Below are 19,326 nucleotides of genomic sequence, written 5' to 3' on the forward strand. Positions count from 1 at the left end.
TCCTTTATTGATGTTTTGATTGCTTAGAAAACATACATATTTATTTTTCCGTTATATTACAATACTAATTGGTTTCAGAGAAAGTGAACAACATGCAAATTATAACATTTAGCTTGATTCAAGCGGCACCGTCCGCTTTTTTATAAAAGAGAAAAAAATATCAAATAACCAACTCATGTATTGTATATTATTCATTTTATTTCCAATAAGATAATTTAACTTTTTCTGCGTGTAGAATCTTAATTATGTATTATATAAGCACATATCTACATATACAATTAAAACATTCTGCTTTGAATGATTATAAAAATATTGATAATTTATTTTGGTAAAAAAATTCAGAGTTGATTTTTTTATCCATTGCCTATAAATAAATTATTATGAATGGCGTAAAAATACTCTTTTCTTAACCGATTTTAAATGTAAAATATCTTTTGTTCATTTGTGCCAATTTTAGTATCATTTCAGTATCAAAAATGTACAAAATTAGATATGGGGGCGATTTTGTGAGAAGGGCACAACCCCAAGCTTTATTTATATTCGTGTAACGTAATAGCATATTTTTCCCACTGTTCATATCCTCATATAGAAAATTATTTACGGGTGAAATTCACGAAAATTTGCGTCATCGCTGCTGCTTTCGATTACTCACCAGATGTTGATTAATTTTTGTGAGATTTGCGAATCAACCATACCGACCCAAACAAACTTGATATGATGCTACAGTTGAAATTTGAATAGACTTAACATTTGTAACTGAAATATAAGGTTTTCTATAGTAAACGTAATATATAATATCATTAAATTAGTTAGAATTTTTGTAGTCATTTTGTAGACACATACAAGTTTTTATAGTTATTGTACAATATATAATTCTGTAGGTATTTCTCATACATTGTGTGTGAAACTTTCAAGGTTTCGGTTAAAACTATTAAAACAACTGTTCAGTGCACATTGTATGGTAAATGTATTATTTTTAATTAAACAATATTTATGGTTTATAATTGATACAAAACAATTATAGCACTCGACTCTGAAAGTATATTTATATTAGAAATTATAACCATTATAATGTTTATTTTTGTCCCAATAAAAACTCCATTTAATTCAGTTGATAATTTTAGACTTTTTTTATATATATTTCTGTATTACAAAACAAAAAAATAATATCATAATGAACTACTAGAACAAAATGTATTGAATTTATTTTGAAACATTTTACATGAATAATAGTTAAAAATTATGTGCATGTATAGGTGTTTTATATGTTATTATTAAATAATTGCTATTTTTTACTTATGAAATGTTTGTTCTTTTTTGGAACGAAATTAGAATAACCATCAAAAATAATATCCAAAATACTTAAAATCGCTTCGACGTTTGACTTCTCTGCTTTTACAATTACATCTTAATATTTGCGACCTTTAAACGGCCGTTAGTGGCGATTAACATTTGCAATAACGATTTTTTCCTCACATAATGTGACGTAGCGGCATTGTCCGTCGACATATACATATTGAATTGCATGTAATTGTTACGCTTTTAAGTTTTCTTTTCTTATACGAGTACCGAGCGCCATAATAAGAGAGCGTTATCGCCGCACGCAATGCGGAAAAGCCGTCGTTTTCTCTCGACTTGGTTTTCCGTTATACCTAAATGACCCTCGAGGGCAAGATCTTTGTGTTTGCATGCACATGTGTACACAAAGGATTCTGGCTGCGTTCAGTTGTATGACCCAAATGCAATCATCGCTTCCCTTTGTCTACATCGAGAGAGCGCGTCATTCGCTGTTAATTTTGGAACTCTCTGCCTCCACAGGAAATCATTTTTGGCACGGAAACGCACAAAGTGGCCAATGACGTGCCGATTTTGGGATGCAGCTATCGATCTGTGGTGGTTCTGCTTTATGTAAAACTGAGGATCCGCTTGGCAATGACAACCGAAGAATCCTAAGGCTGCTACTATGAAAATGGTTTTGGCAAGATGCGTCGTTGGGATTATGCGCTCTCTCTCAAAGAAGGCTTTTCCGATGGGTTATATGCCAGACGATTATTTTTTCGAGATTTGCCGCGATGTAAGATTGAAAAAAATAATTAACAGTGTTCCACCCATATGTTGGTGTCAAGGGTTTTAAGTTTTTTTTATATATGCATGAGACTGTTAAAAATGAAAAATATGTATAATGAATACACACTGCCATAAAATAATATGCGTAGGAGTACACAAAAATAAAATATAAATTTAGACTACTAATGAAAATATATTTTGGTTGATTCGATGAAAATATATTTCAGTTTATTATGATATTGTGAAATATGTATATGTTCAATTTTTTCCTTGACCAAATCCTTCCAAACAGATATGTGATAACAGAACTATTGCAGAGCGATTTGCACAAGATTATAGTCTCGCCGCAGCCGCTCTCCACGGACCACATCAAGGTCTTCCTCTATCAAATACTCAGAGGTGAGTACTATTTATTATTGTTAAAATATACTGTGTCCATTTCCCTCTTGTAATCAAAATCGATCGCTTTTGATTGTAATGGCTATTCTTCCCTCGAGCAGAATTTTAATTCAGTCTGCGTCTCTACTGTTTCTGTCGTTAATAATTCCCGATCGGAGGGGTGTCTTCCCTGTTAATTTCAACCACTCCCACAATGTCTGAGAGAGTAATATAAGGGGGCGGGGGTGTCGTTATCCCTTTCGCGCCCTTTGGGCTGTTTATATTTATTTTCTTGCCATTCGATCGCCGAAAATAATAGTGCTCTTTTTTTTTTAAATTTAATGAACATTTTGTAAGGTAGCAGAAGTTATTCTACGCCACCCGATTGATCTTTTGCGTATTATTATGTAAATTCCAACTTTCTTCGAACGTCGAGAAACCTTCTAACTTCTCAAATATGGATATATTTACGTATACGTATAAAATAAATAAAAACACACCAACTCGTAGAAATAGACACGCCAATTGAAAATTCACCCCAGCGCGCTTCCCCAAAATGCCGCGGGACACCCTCGGGGGCTGTCTAGATAGGGCGCAGCGACGGCGAATCTCAATCGCCAAATAATTATTTTTCAAGTCTTTATAGACTTTTTAGAGACAAATAGTAGACGCGCGTATACTTATATTCTATCGTACACAAAGCGCTCTGGCTAGTAAGAAAAAAAAATATGATAGAAACGCGTGAAACTAGATTTCCCACGACGCTGAGATAAGGACGCTTCGCTTCACGTTTCATTGCCAGCGCGGTTTTGTACGCTCAAATTAGTTCGTTTCTAAAATACGTATGGGAAGAGTTCCCTTTAATTTTCGTCTAAACTTGCGTTTTTAATAATCGACTACATCGCGTCCAAGACCTTTCGCCGAGCGCTGGACCGAAATAAACTCGATTCGCCGCAGAGACACCTCGTCTAGATGATAAGCTGAGATCGGTGAACCCTCTCGTTGGCTTCGGCTATGACAGAAATTGCGGATGGCCAAACGACCTTGCCGATTGCAGGTTCGCCGTGCCAAAAAATTCGGTCGAAAGTTAATCGTGACACTTCTTTCAGACGTATTGCGTCTCTTTTTCGATCTATCGATTACATTTCTCGTTTGCGAGCGTCTAAACCGTTATCTCAATATTCGGTTATTGTCTACTTATCGGACAACTGTGTCGAGTACTTTCCACTTTTTAACCTTGCGATAAACGAGAGACTATCTGCCTCCGGATGCCAGAATTATCCATTGTGTTTTTGAATACTTTATGTTCAATTAATTGCATACGATTTTCATTATCATCGTTTACTTTCCTGAGCGTAGTCTCGATCTTCTTAGTTATATGCTAGAATTTGTTTTTTCTACTTAGCGACACAAACTACGACGTAGCCGAAGTTTGTGTCGCCCAGGGCGATCCCTAAATTTGCCGCACCGTAAAGAAACATATATACTAAGAAAAAATAAATTAAATTTAAAACACATCACGCATACTCAGAAATAAAGTAAAAACAAATTATACTGTTTCTTTTAACAGAGTCACTTCGGTATATTTATTTCGTCATTATTCAAAAGTGAAAAAGAGATGACAATTTTGGGTGTATGCTCTATCAAAAAACGTGCTACCTGGGCGGCCTGCCCCCCCCCCCCCAAGCTAGCTATCTACATCACTACTTATACTTTTAGTTTTTGAGCTCTGCCTCTTCTATAATTTAAGTGCAAATAATGTTCTAACATAATATTTTTCTTTATTTTCAGGGTTGAAGTACCTACACTCGGCTCGTATTTTACATCGAGACATAAAACCTGGAAACTTATTAGTTAATAGTAATTGCGTTTTAAAAATTTGTGATTTTGGATTAGCGCGCGTAGAAGAACCGGACCATACGCAAAACATGACGCAGGAAGTTGTCACTCAATATTACAGGTGATTTATCGTTCGCTTTATTCGCACACAATTCGTTAAAACTATTCAGTTTCTAAAAGTCATACTACTGAATAACAGGGCACCTGAGATATTGATGGGCGCAAAACACTACACAGCGGCAGTCGACGTTTGGTCAGTAGGATGTATATTTGGCGAATTGTTAAGTCGGCGTATATTATTCCAAGCCCAAAGTCCTGTCCAGCAGGTATTTATAATTGCCAATTTAAGATATCTATTTTCCTCGAGTGTTATTTAAAATCTTATTCCTTCTATCAGTTGGAGTTAATCATTGAATTGTTGGGCACGCCGTCGTTAGAAGATATGTCACGTGCTTGCGAAGGAGCTCGGGCGCATCTTTTAAGGCGGCAACCACGTCCACGTGCTCTGCACGCTTTATATTTCCTGAATTCAACTCAAGCCACGAACGAAGCAGTTCATTTGCTTTGTCAGATGCTCGTCTTTAATCCGGTAATATTTTGCCTGATTATCATTATTTATTAACATGCGTTGTAAATATTATTAAACATTCTCGTATAAATATTTCAGGATAAGCGGATAAACGTTGTGGACGCGTTAGCGCATCCTTACTTAGACGACGGAAGACTGCGGTATCATTCGTGCATGTGCAAATGTTGCTATTATTCGGATAGGGGTAACAATGGAAACACCAACGGTACGACAGGTAACAGTGCGCCCGGTCAGCCAGCTATGCGTCAGTATACACTTGAATTCGAACCCGTGACGACGCAACCGTTCACGGACGCTTGGGAGAAAAAACTCACACATGTTCATCAGGTTAAAGGTATCCAGTGTCATTTCGAGCGTTGCTTGTATCTGTCTTTTATAGATTTATTAGGCTGTTTGGAAAATATTGCTTCAAATTCATGTTTATCATCGGAACTATTGAAATTATTACCGAGATGGTCCAATTGACGATTAGATGTAATATTGTTAAAAGATACAAGCATTGTATCTAAAACGTAGGGTTCTTATGTGGATTCTTAAAACAAATGCGCTTCACGTCTCCGTTCTTTCAATTTATAAAATTTACATCCACCTGGTTGTACACAATTGACTTCTAAAGACCAAAATATAATAGACATTTCAAAATCTTTGATGCAAATTAAAATAAATAATCAGCCATTATTTTCTGAACAATTTAATATGTGTATTTTCTTTGTTAATAAGTGTTTAATGTATTTGTTTATGTTGTAAATTTTCAGAGGAAATGCACAAGTTCATCGCGGAGCAACTGCAAACAAGTCGTGTGCCATTATGTATAAATCCACAGTCGGCCGCGTTTAAAAGCTTCGCAAGGTAAGCGGCCGCCGGCCTCTCCCCATCACACCACCACCGACCAACCACTGACCACTGCTGGCCGCATCAGCCGCGCCACTAATAGCATAGGTGAATAAAGCCCTCATGAAGAGAATCAACCGATTTTATGTCAAAAATGAACCACTTTGGCAGATTCTTCCAATGATATTATTCAGTGTTTTTTTTTTCTTGAAACAATGCAACACTTGGAATTACTGCAGATGCTTTAAAATATTGAAACTATCGCTACAAAACATAAATAAACATCGCGCCGAGCTTATTTTTAAATTTTGTTGAAGATCCAAGTGATTGTAACGTAAACGCTCGAGTCGAATAATATTATGGTGGATGCAGTCACTGTGAATCTGTTTGCAATTTTTCTGGCCCTCGCTATATTTATGTTTAATAATACATTTCACAGATTACTGGATCGTTCTGGTAACCGGCAGTTAACCGCATATAATATAAAAGAAATAATTTTTCAGTGTTTTTATGAAATTGTGTGTATGTTATAATTGTTTATATATATTATTTGTTTTACATTCTGACACCCACTTTCACGTTTTGCGTTTTAGTTGGTAAATAGATTGACGTCTTCGGGTCGCTTGAGTTTTGTTAGTTAAACTGAAAATATGCCCCTCTCGTGAGATCTTTTCGAGGGCTTTTTGATTGCGTGATGTACGTTTATATACGTGCCGCATATATATTACACCTCTTCTGTGTTGGTTCTCTTTCCCTTCGGCGATAAAACGCAGGCTAGATAGCCGGTGACCACACTAGCACTAGGGATACCTCCATCTCCAAACCACCACTTCCGAACTTTCCATCCTATTCTAGTAGTTTGTTGATCTTTGATTTGATTAATTCCATTTTATACTGTAATGTAGAGTTGGAAACGAAGAACTAGCTGCGAGAGATTTACTTTTTTAAATGCATGATTTCGTTCTTCTCCTTGCAATGCTTATTTTTTTTAATATATACATTCGTTATTATCTCGTCCTCGTATGCTATTTGTTTATTTTTCGCATTATATTATTATTTTTTTCGATTATAATTATATATAATAATATATCAACCCTATTGAAAAATGCATGGCAAATACCAGTGATAATACATGTGAGCGTGTGTGGATTGCCCAGTTTCAGAGATCAACCGAAACCAAAAGTTTGTTCCCCATTCAAGACGGCCGCCAAAGTTCTGTTTTCCCCCGTGATCTTTCTGTGCGCCGCGTGACAGGTTAGTCTTTCTATTCACTAGCTCCGGGTAGATTCGTCTATCTATCTATAATCTCTCTTTAGCCTAGGTAGATAGATTCATTCTCTAATGTCCTGAGCGAATGCCTCGTTTCAAAAGGGTTGATTGTACTAATAATATTCTAAATTTTTCTACTCCATTAGTACGTTTTGAATCTTTGATTTATTACTTTTTTTATATTATTATGATTATACATAACAATATTTGGAGCTGTTAGGATTTTTTTTAAACGTATTTTGTATCTTGCATGAATGTTGTAATGTGGGAAACGCTTTAAGGTTAAAAAAACTATTAAACGGACACACTTGATTCAAGTTTTTTTCTTTTAGATGCTGAATCTGGATCTTCGTCTTGAAAAGTTGAATTAATCATATTTCTTTTCCAGATTGTTGAATTGGATATTTAATTTCTTATATGCAATTTAATAATGACATATTTTATCTGAATTTTATATGAATTATAGAGATAGATTCAATGAACATAAAATATGTCATTATTAATTGAATGACAAAGAGGTTGTTTGTTTTTTTAGTATATTATTTTTTATCATCAATCCATGAAATATGAAAGCTCATTCATTATTTGAACTATGAAGATAAAATATAATACTTTTTGATACCAAAATTATTTGCAACTTTTGGCATGTAAATTTTAATTTATTTTTTAATTGAAAACAAAATTTCGTAGCATAATTTATAATTGATTGCATGCAATTAATACATGGTGATTATTTCTTTAGACAATTATTATTATTATTATTAGTGATTTACATGGTATAATTATCGAAAGTTGAACGATTAACTTTGTTAATTGTCTACTATTGATATTGAATTTTTTAATGATTTTCATCGCAGATTTTCAGTAGTTTATCACGTGCCTCATGGATCAAAATAAATTATTATAAAAAGCATGTTTTTTTATATCATCGCATTTGATTTGAAACACGTGTCTGAACGTTAATCTATTGTTTATTTCAGTTCGACGGTAGCTCATCCATCGGAACTTCCGCCATCTCCGCACCAATGGGACTGACAAAATAACCAATGCCAACATCAAAACTCGAAACTTCCCGACGAGCGTCCGTGCAACTGTGTTTTGTAAAATGCGGCAAATCTACTACTACAAGTTGCATTCGAAACACTTTTTAACTTTAATTCTAATACCACATCATACCTCATCGCATTGGATAGTGTTAAGTAATAATAGTGTTTGTGATTCAGTGGAATATGTATATATGATCTGATTGATGGGTTGTCCGAGTATGCTGTATATATTTATGAAAAAAAATGTAACGTATTCTTATTAGAGAATCGGTCATCCAATTAAAATACAAACTCGGTGTGCTTTCTCATAGTGTACTACTATATATGTAGCGTTAGACGGAGGGCATCTTAGCAAGTAAGCATATTTTAACGTGACAATGGTGTCGATTTTTTTTTTTTTTTTGGTGAACATTTATCACTGCCTGTTTCATCTTTACTTATAAATTTTAGTAAAATGAACTAGGTGTAAGCTTAACAAAATATCTTTTTTTTAAATCCTGTAATATTTTTGTTCAAAGATAGACTGATCATAAGAATGTATTTTGTTTAAGATTTGATGATATAGTGGAAGAACGTTTGGCATAACAATGCACACATGTCGAGCATATTGCTCAGAAATTATTAAGAAAATAGATGATTATTTTTTATCTATACTTTTGTATAATAACAATTATTAGAATGAATATTTTATAATTAATTTCAGGCCTTGTCATATTTTTTCAGTTTAGTATAAAGACAATATATTTTGAATATTGCTAAGATTTAATTTTGGCATTTTGATTATGCGATAAAGGCTCTACATAAGTTTTTTTAGTTTAAATCCTATCTACGTGTAAATAATGTTCCAAACTTAGTTTGTGATATATTTTGCCCAAAAGGCTCTTTAAATTCCCGGCAGAAATCGAAAACGTATCATAATTTTTGACCGGGCTAAAGTAGATGGCTTCCAGAGATCTCGTTATAATTATAAGTACTGGGCGATTGAATGATAATTTTTCTATTTTTAATTACGCTTTTCAATATTTTAATTATGTTTACTTAATTTGATTCGAGTGAGTCCAAGCAGTAAATGACAATATGTATTTGTGTTATAATTAATTCATGTTTATATATCACTTGGGCGTATTTAAATTTTTTGAGAGTATGTGCGTGTGTGTGAGGAAGTATATAGATAACATTTACAGTATTTCATTTTCGTTATTTGGTACCAAATATTATTGAATTATAAAAAAATGCATATAAGGAACATTGCAACATAACGTTATTACTTTTATTTTCTATAATGAATAATGAAGTGTCTTGTCGTACTGCCAAACTAAATGTAGCTCAAAGTAAATAAACAAATTGAATATTTATATTAACCAATCTTGTTTCCCTATCCACTCTGATATATATATAAAAAATAGACTATTTACTGAAGTAGCTACCATATTCTAAGTAAGAAATAGTAAGACTTTTGCTAATGTTTATCGGTTTTTTATTAATGACCAACTTAACTTTACATATAGTGGTGACGATGGCGTAGTAGAAAGATGTCGCAATAAGATGTACCTATTTATTTAGCCTTATATATTATATATTAAAATATACATAAATTTGGTAGTTCCGCTGGTTATAAATGTGTATATAAATAAGAGGCCTTATCATTTATAACTTTGGAATGTTTGCAATAATCGCTACCTTAGAATTTTTGTCTTTGCTGTGTTTTGATTAAATTTTTATTCAGTCTGTTTATTTATATGTATTCAGTAGCATTTTTATGCGCACGAGTATAGGTGTGCAGTTGAACATGTACAAATATATCTGTGGATGTGGTGTTGACCAAAAAAGTTAGCATTTTGCAATGTATTCGTGAATAGATCAGTGTCTAGTATTGTATGAGGCATTTCATTTAAGAATATGTGTATGATTTATGGCATGATTGTACATGTTTTTTATGTAAGTGTCATAGTATGAACAATATGTAACATACAAATAGAGTATTCAATTATCTTGAAAGCCTTAAAGCGAGCGTCGCCGATCGCTTTGTAATTTTTATACACAAGTGCAGCAGAACTTTGTCAGTTTTATTACTTTTTCTAGTGTTTCTTTATTTAGACGATTTTAAATATATTTTTCATTTCAATAAAATTGATGAAGTTCTTCTGTGATTGTCATTGATCATTCCAAATTTTGATGTTGCTGATTAATGAACATATTTTTTTGTTAATCAACTAATTGTGACAATGTTAATCGATAGTGCACTGCATATGATGAAATATGATTACTTAGAAGTTTCAAGATGAAATATTTTAGATTTTTTACAAACAACGTCTGATGTTAGTTTTATAAATAGAAAGTGATTTTTTTATTGTAAAAACTGAGACTTCTATTGTTAATAAAAGTATAAATTAGATTTAGTCAAAGTATAAATATTTCAATACAAAAAAATACATGTTAAAAAAAATATAAAAAAAGCAAACTGTGTTGTTTGATATTTTTGGCAAATAGATTAATTCAGATACGTATTCGTTGTATATGAAGTTTTAAAAAATGAGATCTCTTAGATTTTTGTAAAATAAAATAAATCATATATTCATTCGAAACAAACAGCAAAAATCGAGAACACAGTTAAATATTTTTATTCAATGCTGACATGCTTATAAAGTACCTAACTTAATTATGTTTTAGTATTAGATTATTATTTTTCTTCAACACTTGTACATTGCGTATTTTTTCTTTTCACGAGCATTGAAATTATATAAATTTTTAAAATGTGATTTTATGGTAATTTTGTATTACGATTATAATTATTATTATTACTATTATAATGAAGTATGTAACACATGAATAATAAACTACATATTGACAATTATATACATACATATAAATAAAATAGTTATCTGACCGCGTATTTTCTGATGATGACGAAAGTATCTGCACCTGTTTCAGCGCCTTGTTAGTATCCTGTTAAGTCGTTAGATTTATTTTTGTCGAAAAGTATGTCCTTTTGTAAAACGCATATTCGTATATGCAACATGTGTAAGTGTGTGAGCGCACGTGTCGCTTACAAGCGTTTCGTGTGCTATAATAGCGAGTGATGTATGTTAAAAATGAAGGGTGGAACATTAGCAATCATCTCTACCGTTTAATCATTGTAAATATTTGTACCATAATGTGTGTATAGATAGGAGGAAAATAAAAATATAAAACAGTATCAATTTCTTTTCATTTATAATCGTATTCAACTAGTTTGTAATTTGATATGTTGTATTGCTTTACATGTGTAAATCGAGATTTTGCAATATTAATTTCTTATTATTAGAGACACTTATATTGATCTCTATAAATAGAGAATAAAATGTAATGACTGATTGTAATGGTAGTCGTAAATTGTATATTTAATGATGCATGATTGTTTATGCATTACAGTTCTTGTTCTCACACCCTTTTTACAATTGATGCCAATAACTGTTAAGACTTGTATCGCATTCCAGTTTTGGCACACCTAACTTCTTTGGCTTTCGTTTATAATATTGCATTGTGATTTTATATTAAATAATAATAAATAAAATTCTGGATTTACTAATCACAAATTGTTTTTAAATAAATTTGCTACATCTACTATGCAAATTATTTTCTCTTGTCATTTTCCATACAATGTCTATATCAATAAATAATTTCTCAACAACCTCATTAACTATGTATATTTAATAATACTTTTACTTTATATTTATCATTATTATGTATAATATTAAATTGTATAATTATAAATATCAAATAGCGCTTTATATTGTGCTACAGTTTATCACTTATCTTTAATTTTATTCAAAGAAAAATTTAGCCCTCGAAGAATAAACATAATACTTGGAGACCCATAATAATAATATATTCAATCATTCATAAATTTATGACACGCTTTCGAATGCAATCGCTACTTATCGAATTTGGATCTAATCGTTGTAATGTAATTGATGGCACAATATTTATGTTTCTTAATTGCAACATCTTTGTCATTTTTTCGAATTTTGGTGTTAAATAAAGAATTTTTAGAATTTGAATTTGCGTTTTATTTAATTAGGGAAAATCCTAATGATGGTTTTTTATCATATACCTAAAATATTAATTTGTTGAACCATAATCATCACATTACTGCAACGAGCTTGTACATAAGGTGACCAGACGCCCTTCTTATAAGAAGGATTGACCTTTTGGAAATCCTGTCCTAATTGTGTTCTATTTTGTTCTCGAACAAACATTTCTGAGATAACCTTTTTTTTTATTATCTTCTGAAATTTTAAAAATCTGGTCACCTTATTGTACAAGATCCGTTAAGAGTAGTAAAAACATATGCACACGAACATAAACGAATACTAGACAACGAACCAGTGATGTGTATCCGTCAAAACATCTAGACTTTTAAAATAAAATATTAGTTAAAAACAGATACAAGTTTCGTTCATATTCTTCTAGGATTGGTCTTCTTTCTATTTATCCTAACGTATATAAACCGTAAAGCTGTACCACCACTTCGCTTCCGACTTGGAATATTCGGATGTTCAACTTTACGTCAAATCGAGATAAGCGACACCCAGTGCCGGCCCTAGCTTATTTAGCGTCCCAAGCAAAAGTTGATCCCCCCCCACCCACATATTATCAACACATTACATTTAAAACGTGAGTAATACAATTAATTATATTTTGCAAATAATTTAAGAAATTGTAGTAATTCAAATTAACTACAAGTATTTTAAAATTTATAGTGAATCAAAATAACTACATAGCAGTTGTTTATTATATTATAATTATTTAATAAATTTACGCACTTAGGACATAAAATATAGTGCAATAATGCTGAAAAATTGGCGAAAACAACTGTAAGGCAACCACAGAACAAAGAATAAAATAGTAGCATAGAAGAGCAACGAGGTGCAGAGAGTAAAATATATAGCAACCATAAGATTTTTATCGAGTCGCTCTACTATAAGGGAAGCTATAAAAATACATAATGTTTTAACGCTTTGCTATGCTAACATTAAAATATTCCATTAAATTTTTGCGCAATCATTCTTTAATTAATGTAAAATGAATATCTATATATATTTAAAGAGTTATTAGAATATGTTTTGGAGTTTTAAATATTAATAAAAATTATGGTTTTAGATCCTCAGTGCAATTGACATGTTATCAAAAATAATTTATAATTAAGTTCAACATAAAAAAGTAGGTGTGTTACAGCATTTATAAGCTTAAATAAATAAAGGTTATTTTCAACATCCGCTAGCTTTACTAAATGATTTTGAGTACTCTCTAATTTTTAGTGGTCTCTGACCGTGTACACACGATTGCATGTACACTCACCAATATTAGATTTTTCAGCAGCATTGTTTGAAAACTTTTGAAGGAAATGTTACTTCTTTATTTTTATTTTTTGCCGCCCTTCTAGAGCTGACGTCCCAGGCGACCGCCTGTGTAGCTTCTGCTTATGGAGTATCACGTGCGGGGTCGACCGGCTAAGGACGAAAGCTTGATGAGAGACGGCCCCTGTGACGCTTCAATGGAGATCCGACAAGCTAATGGCGAAGGCTCTAGCGTCGAACACAAGGTTCATCCTAAAAAGTGCGTAGTTCACACTGTTCAACACAAGATCCATTGTCTCGGAGCGTGGCAATAAGCCCTTGATATAACTGTATCTGGCGGAGAGAAGAGGTTTGGTTAATAGCGTTAGATATGATTGATGAAAATAATTTATTTTTATATTTATAGTTGATAAATCAATAATATCATATTGTCAGAGTTTACAAAATACAATAATATTTCTGAGCAGTTATTTATTTAGAATTTAGACAAGCAGATCGCCTTATCCAATAGGCATAATAGACAGGTATATACAGATAGATAGGTAAATAATTGCCCTTATTGAAATATTAACTGTGGATATGTTCTATCGAAAACTTTTCCTTCATATAGTATGTGATATTTTATATACTATCTTACATATTTTTATTTATTATTTATCATAGTATGTATTATGAATTATAATACCTAACTTTAAAGACGAAGACAAAATACGACTCCTTTAGTGGCACTTATTGAAGAACGCGTCCGTTGCGTAAAGCCGTCCAGGTGAGTCGCCCACACGTTACCCCACCAGACTCCACGCCTTTGAGCTGACAGTTCCATTTGATCTTTTTTCGCGTCAATACCCCCAAGATTATCCATTCCTGATCCGAAAACAATAAAAGTGAATACCTCAGCCTCAGTAGTTCATCCGAGACCCAGCCGGTTGCACATCGCAGAGAAAGTCCGATACCTATCGACCAGCTTGCTAATCAGTACCATTCGAGCGGTGCAATGAGCACCATCTCGCATTACTGAGTGTTGTCTTACATAGCTCGAAGGAGCTTCGTCCTCGTTACGCGATACCATAGCTCAAATTTCGAATTTGCTCTAACAAAATCGAACGCTCGTCGACAATGTGGCTCACACGCGTTCCGTGCGTTAGTGCTGATACATGAAGTGTGGAAGGCAGACAATGAGGAAGAGGATGGCGGAAATCCGGCCCGAGCAGAGGTCATGGGGCAGGGGCAGATCCAGGCCTACTCAAGATGTAGTCAGGAGCTTTTCCGCGCCGCACCCGACAAAGATCAATCGACAAAAAGTCCTACCGGTTCGTAGTCTGTCGGCGACGGAGCAAAAGCTGAACGATAGGTACGACTATTGCGAGGTGACTTCACCTAGCGAGGAAGAATACGAGATGGATATGAACAGAGCTATTCCTCAAAAAGCTGAAGTGCCGGTAGGACCTCCGAAGAGGGTAGTGGCTTCTTTGATACCGGGAAGCGGATTGCAGAGGGTTCATATGAGAGGACCGGTTCGCAGCTATAACCCGCGAGTGCGCGATTTGGCACGCGACACTCAAAACATTCATTGGATAGAGGATGACCTAATTGGTATGTGTTGCATTAATTTAGCAATTCGGGGCGTTGAACGTTTGTATTTTATTTACAAATAAAAACAAAAATAGTTATATATGATTTAAAAATGCTTATAATTATATTATTTTTGAAATCAGGGTTTTATGAAAATTTAATCAAATGAATATCAGTCCAATCGATGATTCTAAACAAATAAGGTAAAAGTCAAAATTATTATATTATTAGATTTATATTCATAAGTAGAAGTAGAATGCAAGAGCAGTTTTTAATTTACATTATATCATAAACAAATTCAATTTAAAAAAATGTCTCCCATTCTCAGACGTTGATTGAATGTCTAAAATCCCTAAAATCGTTAATAATTTCATCACATTACATTTTATTTTGTATTTTGCAAAAAAAGCAAAATTTATATAGGTTGATCCAATTCCAGTTTCCCATGTTGGCAGCACTGTAAATCAGACATGTCCAAAAAGTGAATCGAAATATATATTCTTCCTAGCTTCTCAGGACAGAGGACAGAGGACAGAAGAAACACAATATTAATAATCAAAGCTAATAAAAATTCTGTTATAGTAAGATTAGGTGTCTCGTAAAGTAGTTATATTTAATTATATATAGAGTGAGGTTAGAAAAACTATAATTTATCGTTCTTATCTTACACTAATTAATGTTAGGTATGTATGTATATTATAAAAGCTAACCATAAAACGCTAGTAATTAAATCCTAAACGCAATCTCCCATATGATATATTGTATTTCAAAACAAAAACACTTTTCGGCCATAAGTGGGAGAACTAGGAAACGGTTCTGTATTGTAAATTTATGATCTTCGCCCACATTGAAACAACACAGACAAGCAAAGACTGTCAATGAATTGTACACAAATGACACGTCGCGCCTACACACTACAATATATTTTGCATTGACAATAACACACCGCATCATAAACGAAAGTATTTTCGCAGATTCAGCTGCTGATTCCGTAGACTTGGCAGACGTTGACGAGGTGGGCAATTCGTTACATGCAGCCGAGAGGCATCTTTTGGGAACACCCGGTAGTGCTGCGTTACAGCTGGGTGCATTATCGTCACCGGCTGCAGTCATGCTGGCCATTCAGGAGAGCGACGATGATAACGATCAGGTGAGTTTTTAATTTTTATAAATTTGTTACGAGCTAATGGTAGTTACTGAGTTCCATCACTAATGACTGGCTTCGTAATTTAGAAGCTCTCCATTCAAATGATGGCAATTAATTATAGTGGCATGTGGTTCGCGTGGCTTCCTTGTTTCTATGTAGAACTTAATTTGTCTGCCACCATACATGTACAATATCAATTATTGTGTTTGAAAAAATACAAGGTTGAAGTGTGTGGGATTGATTTGATGCGATAACTAAGCTTTACGATTATATCTCCATAAGGAATATAATAAAGATGTTATGTCAATTGATACTGAACAATGCAAAATATCTTTGAATGAAAAGTGCTATTTTATTTCTTTGTATTGAAAAAAATATTCGATAACTAGTCATGTAACAAAATATCTCAGATCTCAAAATAAATAAAAATATTTTTTTAGTCTTTTCTTTATTCAACCACCAAACATGTAATGGGAAGCAAAATTTTGCTAATGGGGCTTTTTCTGTTTCATACTAATCATGCAATAACAATTTTATAAATGTAAAGCATTAATCTTTATCAATCGAGATACCTTCACTATCCATTTCAATGTATTTCACTATATTAATGTGTGGTGATAAATTTTCATTAATAAATTAATTGGCAGGATCTTGAAGGTATTTGGTTAAGCTAAATTAGTCAGATATTTTTGAGCTTTTAAAGGAATAGGTCCATCATATGCTCGCAAAAAGTTTATTGTAGTAGGAAGGCCAATACGTTTTTGTAATTTTTTAATCGATCCCATGGCCCAGAAAAATTGTTTCGACATAGTATCTCACTTTTTAATAAATGATAAATTTTGCACAATTGCCTAAGTTTGAAATATTTACCCAGAGAAGCTTTAAAATATGGTTTAATGTCTGCCTACACTCTCTGAAAGTTGTCCAAACCGAAATTACAACTGAAGTCGGCCGAGATCTACGACTTCGAGTAAGCGACAACACTGTCGCAAATTTCATATGCCGTCCGGACGGCGGCCGTGAATGACGTTTGGACTGCGGCTTCTGTCACGTACAGCCGGCATATTTGCGCGCGATCGAAAAATGTGCCAAATAATCGCAATTTATTAAATGTCATATTATTAAAATTACGCTACTGATAATTATAAAAGTTTCTGTGGGCACTCACCAATACAATATCAGTGAAAACTTTTCGGTTCTAAATATTCAATTTACGCAAAATCTTTGTCGGCTTTTACAAAATGCCATAAGGCATAAACATTATACTTTAGAATACGAACACCACATCTGTGACTATCCTAGAATTTGTCGTCAACGATTCTAAATAAGAATTCGTTATGGTGTGACATTTATATAAACCGATCTAGGAGAATACGTAAGGATATTCGAAACAATTTTTTTTAACGAAATCAAGTACCACTAACTATTTTTTAATTATTTAATTTTATATGAAAAAAAATATAATAACGATATCTGTTAGAAGAATATATTTTCAAAAAAATAATTAATCCCTTTTGGAGCCCTAAAATATTCAAAGATGTCAGTAAGAGTCTGTTGAAGTCCACGATAAGCATGTGGTATTATAACTTGACCACGTGACCACGATGCAGCGCTTGACATGCGTGTTGATCATAGGACGCCTACGCGCATATTGAAATTGAACCGAGTTACTCGTTCTGTCTCAGTTTGCGAAACACCATATCATTATCTCTCTCACTCTGGTCACTCTATCTCTCCGCTCGTGCTCGAAAGAGCAGCTCCGACTTCGGTCCCTTTGCGTCCGGTCCTTTTGCCGACAATGTTCGGAAGCGCTCGAAGCTGGCCAAGTCGATTGAATTACCCCCACTTTACCTCCCGTTATCGGTAACCTCGGACAACTTTCGAGAGATTTTAGAGTGGGCAGAACCGAACTCTACCGAAGTAACCCCGAAGTAACCCACTATATTCTCCGTCCTTGGCCAACCTTGGCCAACTTCCAGAGAGTGTAGTGCAGGCATAAGAGTATTTTTCATAAAATAAAAATGTTCATCATTTGCTTTTTCTGGAATGAAAAGTATTTTTCTCGCCTTTAAAATAATTTTGTTAAAATTTTTGTATAATGTTTTTGTTTCTTCAGGTGGGTTATGATTTAAAATCAAGTGATTAAGTGACACTTATTATTATTAAAGAAGGGAATAGTGTAGCCCATAACTCTGAGGTTACGGGTTCGATCCCCGGCAGCGACACTCGAATTTTATTTTAAAAAATACGCTATTATAAAAAAACCGAACTCCAGCTGCAGTGACATCTATTGGTTACAAATTATATTATACATAATAATTTATAATTATTAATATAGATGTCACCGATTCCCAAACTTACAGTCTGGTGGTTTATATTTACTTGTAGTTATTCATTATATCTGATTTACTTACTCAGTTGGTACAGATTTACCTCGTTGTAACGCATTGTTAGGTTACAACAGAAGATTAGATAATAAAAAAAAACTTTTTTTTTCTAAAGTGATGCCAAAATTACTTAAAATTTCTATAATGAGAATTGTGGTTTTACAATTTTTCTCCTTAACGGAGCTTGTAGAGAATGATCAGCACTACCCATTTCGACATTAAACAAATTTCGAAAAAGTGGACATTGGGCACTTCTTCATATAAGGCCTTCAACTCCTTAAAATAAATTGAGCTGCTTTCATCCAAAGTTAAGCAGTTTTTATGGTGGATTATTTCTGTGACACTTTTATAAGAGTCCGTGAGTCAATTTTTTTCTTACTATTACATTGCAGATGTGTATTTGAACACGATGCCTAATTTTTTAGGATATTTTACTCAAATAAAAGGAACTTTATTTAACCACTTCATGCTTTTAAAATGGTTAACCACTTCATACAATCTTAGAGATTTAATTGGTTGCGCATTAAAAACATTGTTTTAAATTTTACTTTCAATAAAATAAATAATACAATGGTTGACAAACATCTCATAAAGATTGCCTCAATTATTAATACAATACAATTAATATACATTACTTATACAATTTATTTAATTGATTCCTCCTAATCTAACCATCATCAAAAATACATTTCACAAATTATCTTCTTTCGTATTTGAATGTTGGCCTGAAATTTCAAATTTTACCGAAATATGCATATTTTTGAAGCATACAAAGCAGTTGTAAAATGAATGCCATTTGTTAGTAAAATTTTTGCTACTAAATTAATTTATAATCATATTTTTTTGGAAAATAATACATGGA

At 33.0% G+C, this 19,326-nt stretch overlaps 2 protein-coding genes across 4 annotated transcripts in view; both read left to right on the plus strand.

Moving 5' to 3' along the window:
- Nucleotides 1-11,215, plus strand: part of nmo (serine/threonine-protein kinase nemo) — a 50,706-nt gene extending 39,491 nt beyond the window's left edge. Inside the window, exons 4-10 of one of the 3 annotated variants that reach the window (XR_015812213.1) lie at nt 2,360-2,466; nt 4,237-4,405; nt 4,484-4,610; nt 4,682-4,873; nt 4,952-5,207; nt 5,629-5,812; nt 7,954-11,215. Coding sequence is in view for 2 of the 3 variants with exons in the window: in XM_088203519.1 (XP_088059645.1) it covers nt 2,360-2,466; nt 4,237-4,405; nt 4,484-4,610; nt 4,682-4,873; nt 4,952-5,207; nt 5,629-5,722; nt 6,862-6,955 (1,039 nt within the window). In the remaining variant the exon portion in view is untranslated. Of the gene's footprint in view, nt 1-2,359; nt 2,467-4,236; nt 4,406-4,483; nt 4,611-4,681; nt 4,874-4,951; nt 5,208-5,628; nt 5,813-6,861; nt 7,056-7,953 lie in introns of those variants that run through there. The other 2 variants (XM_088203504.1, XM_088203519.1) reach the window with 2 other exon arrangements.
- A 1,178-nt stretch (nt 11,216-12,393) lies between these two features.
- Nucleotides 12,394-18,223, plus strand: LOC148237697 (uncharacterized). Its single transcript, XM_088181364.1, has 4 exons — nt 12,394-12,675; nt 12,762-14,951; nt 15,905-16,080; nt 18,194-18,223. The coding sequence occupies exons 2-4, from the start codon at nt 14,513-14,515 to the stop codon at nt 18,221-18,223; spliced, it is 645 nt and encodes a 214-aa protein (XP_088037490.1). The 5' UTR covers nt 12,394-12,675; nt 12,762-14,512.
- The last annotated feature ends 1,103 nt before the right edge of the window (nt 18,224-19,326 follow it).

This window comes from Plectrocnemia conspersa, unplaced genomic scaffold (genome assembly GCF_051122295.1).
Source record: "Plectrocnemia conspersa isolate PC_06_02 unplaced genomic scaffold, ASM5112229v1 ptg000002l, whole genome shotgun sequence".
NCBI lineage: Eukaryota > Metazoa > Arthropoda > Insecta > Trichoptera > Polycentropodidae > Plectrocnemia > Plectrocnemia conspersa.

Bases quoted from the DNA above. Each gene is read 5' to 3' on its own strand.
- LOC148237697 (XM_088181364.1), top strand. From the start codon at position 14,513: ATGAAGTGTGGAAGGCAGACAATGAGGAAGAGGATGGCGGAAATCCGG. The intron at 14,952-15,904 runs GTATGTGTTGCA...GTATTTTCGCAG, and splicing joins GATAGAGGATGACCTAATTG to ATTCAGCTGCTGATTCCGTA. The intron at 16,081-18,193 runs GTGAGTTTTTAA...TTGTTTCTTCAG, and splicing joins GCGACGATGATAACGATCAG to GTGGGTTATGATTTAAAATC.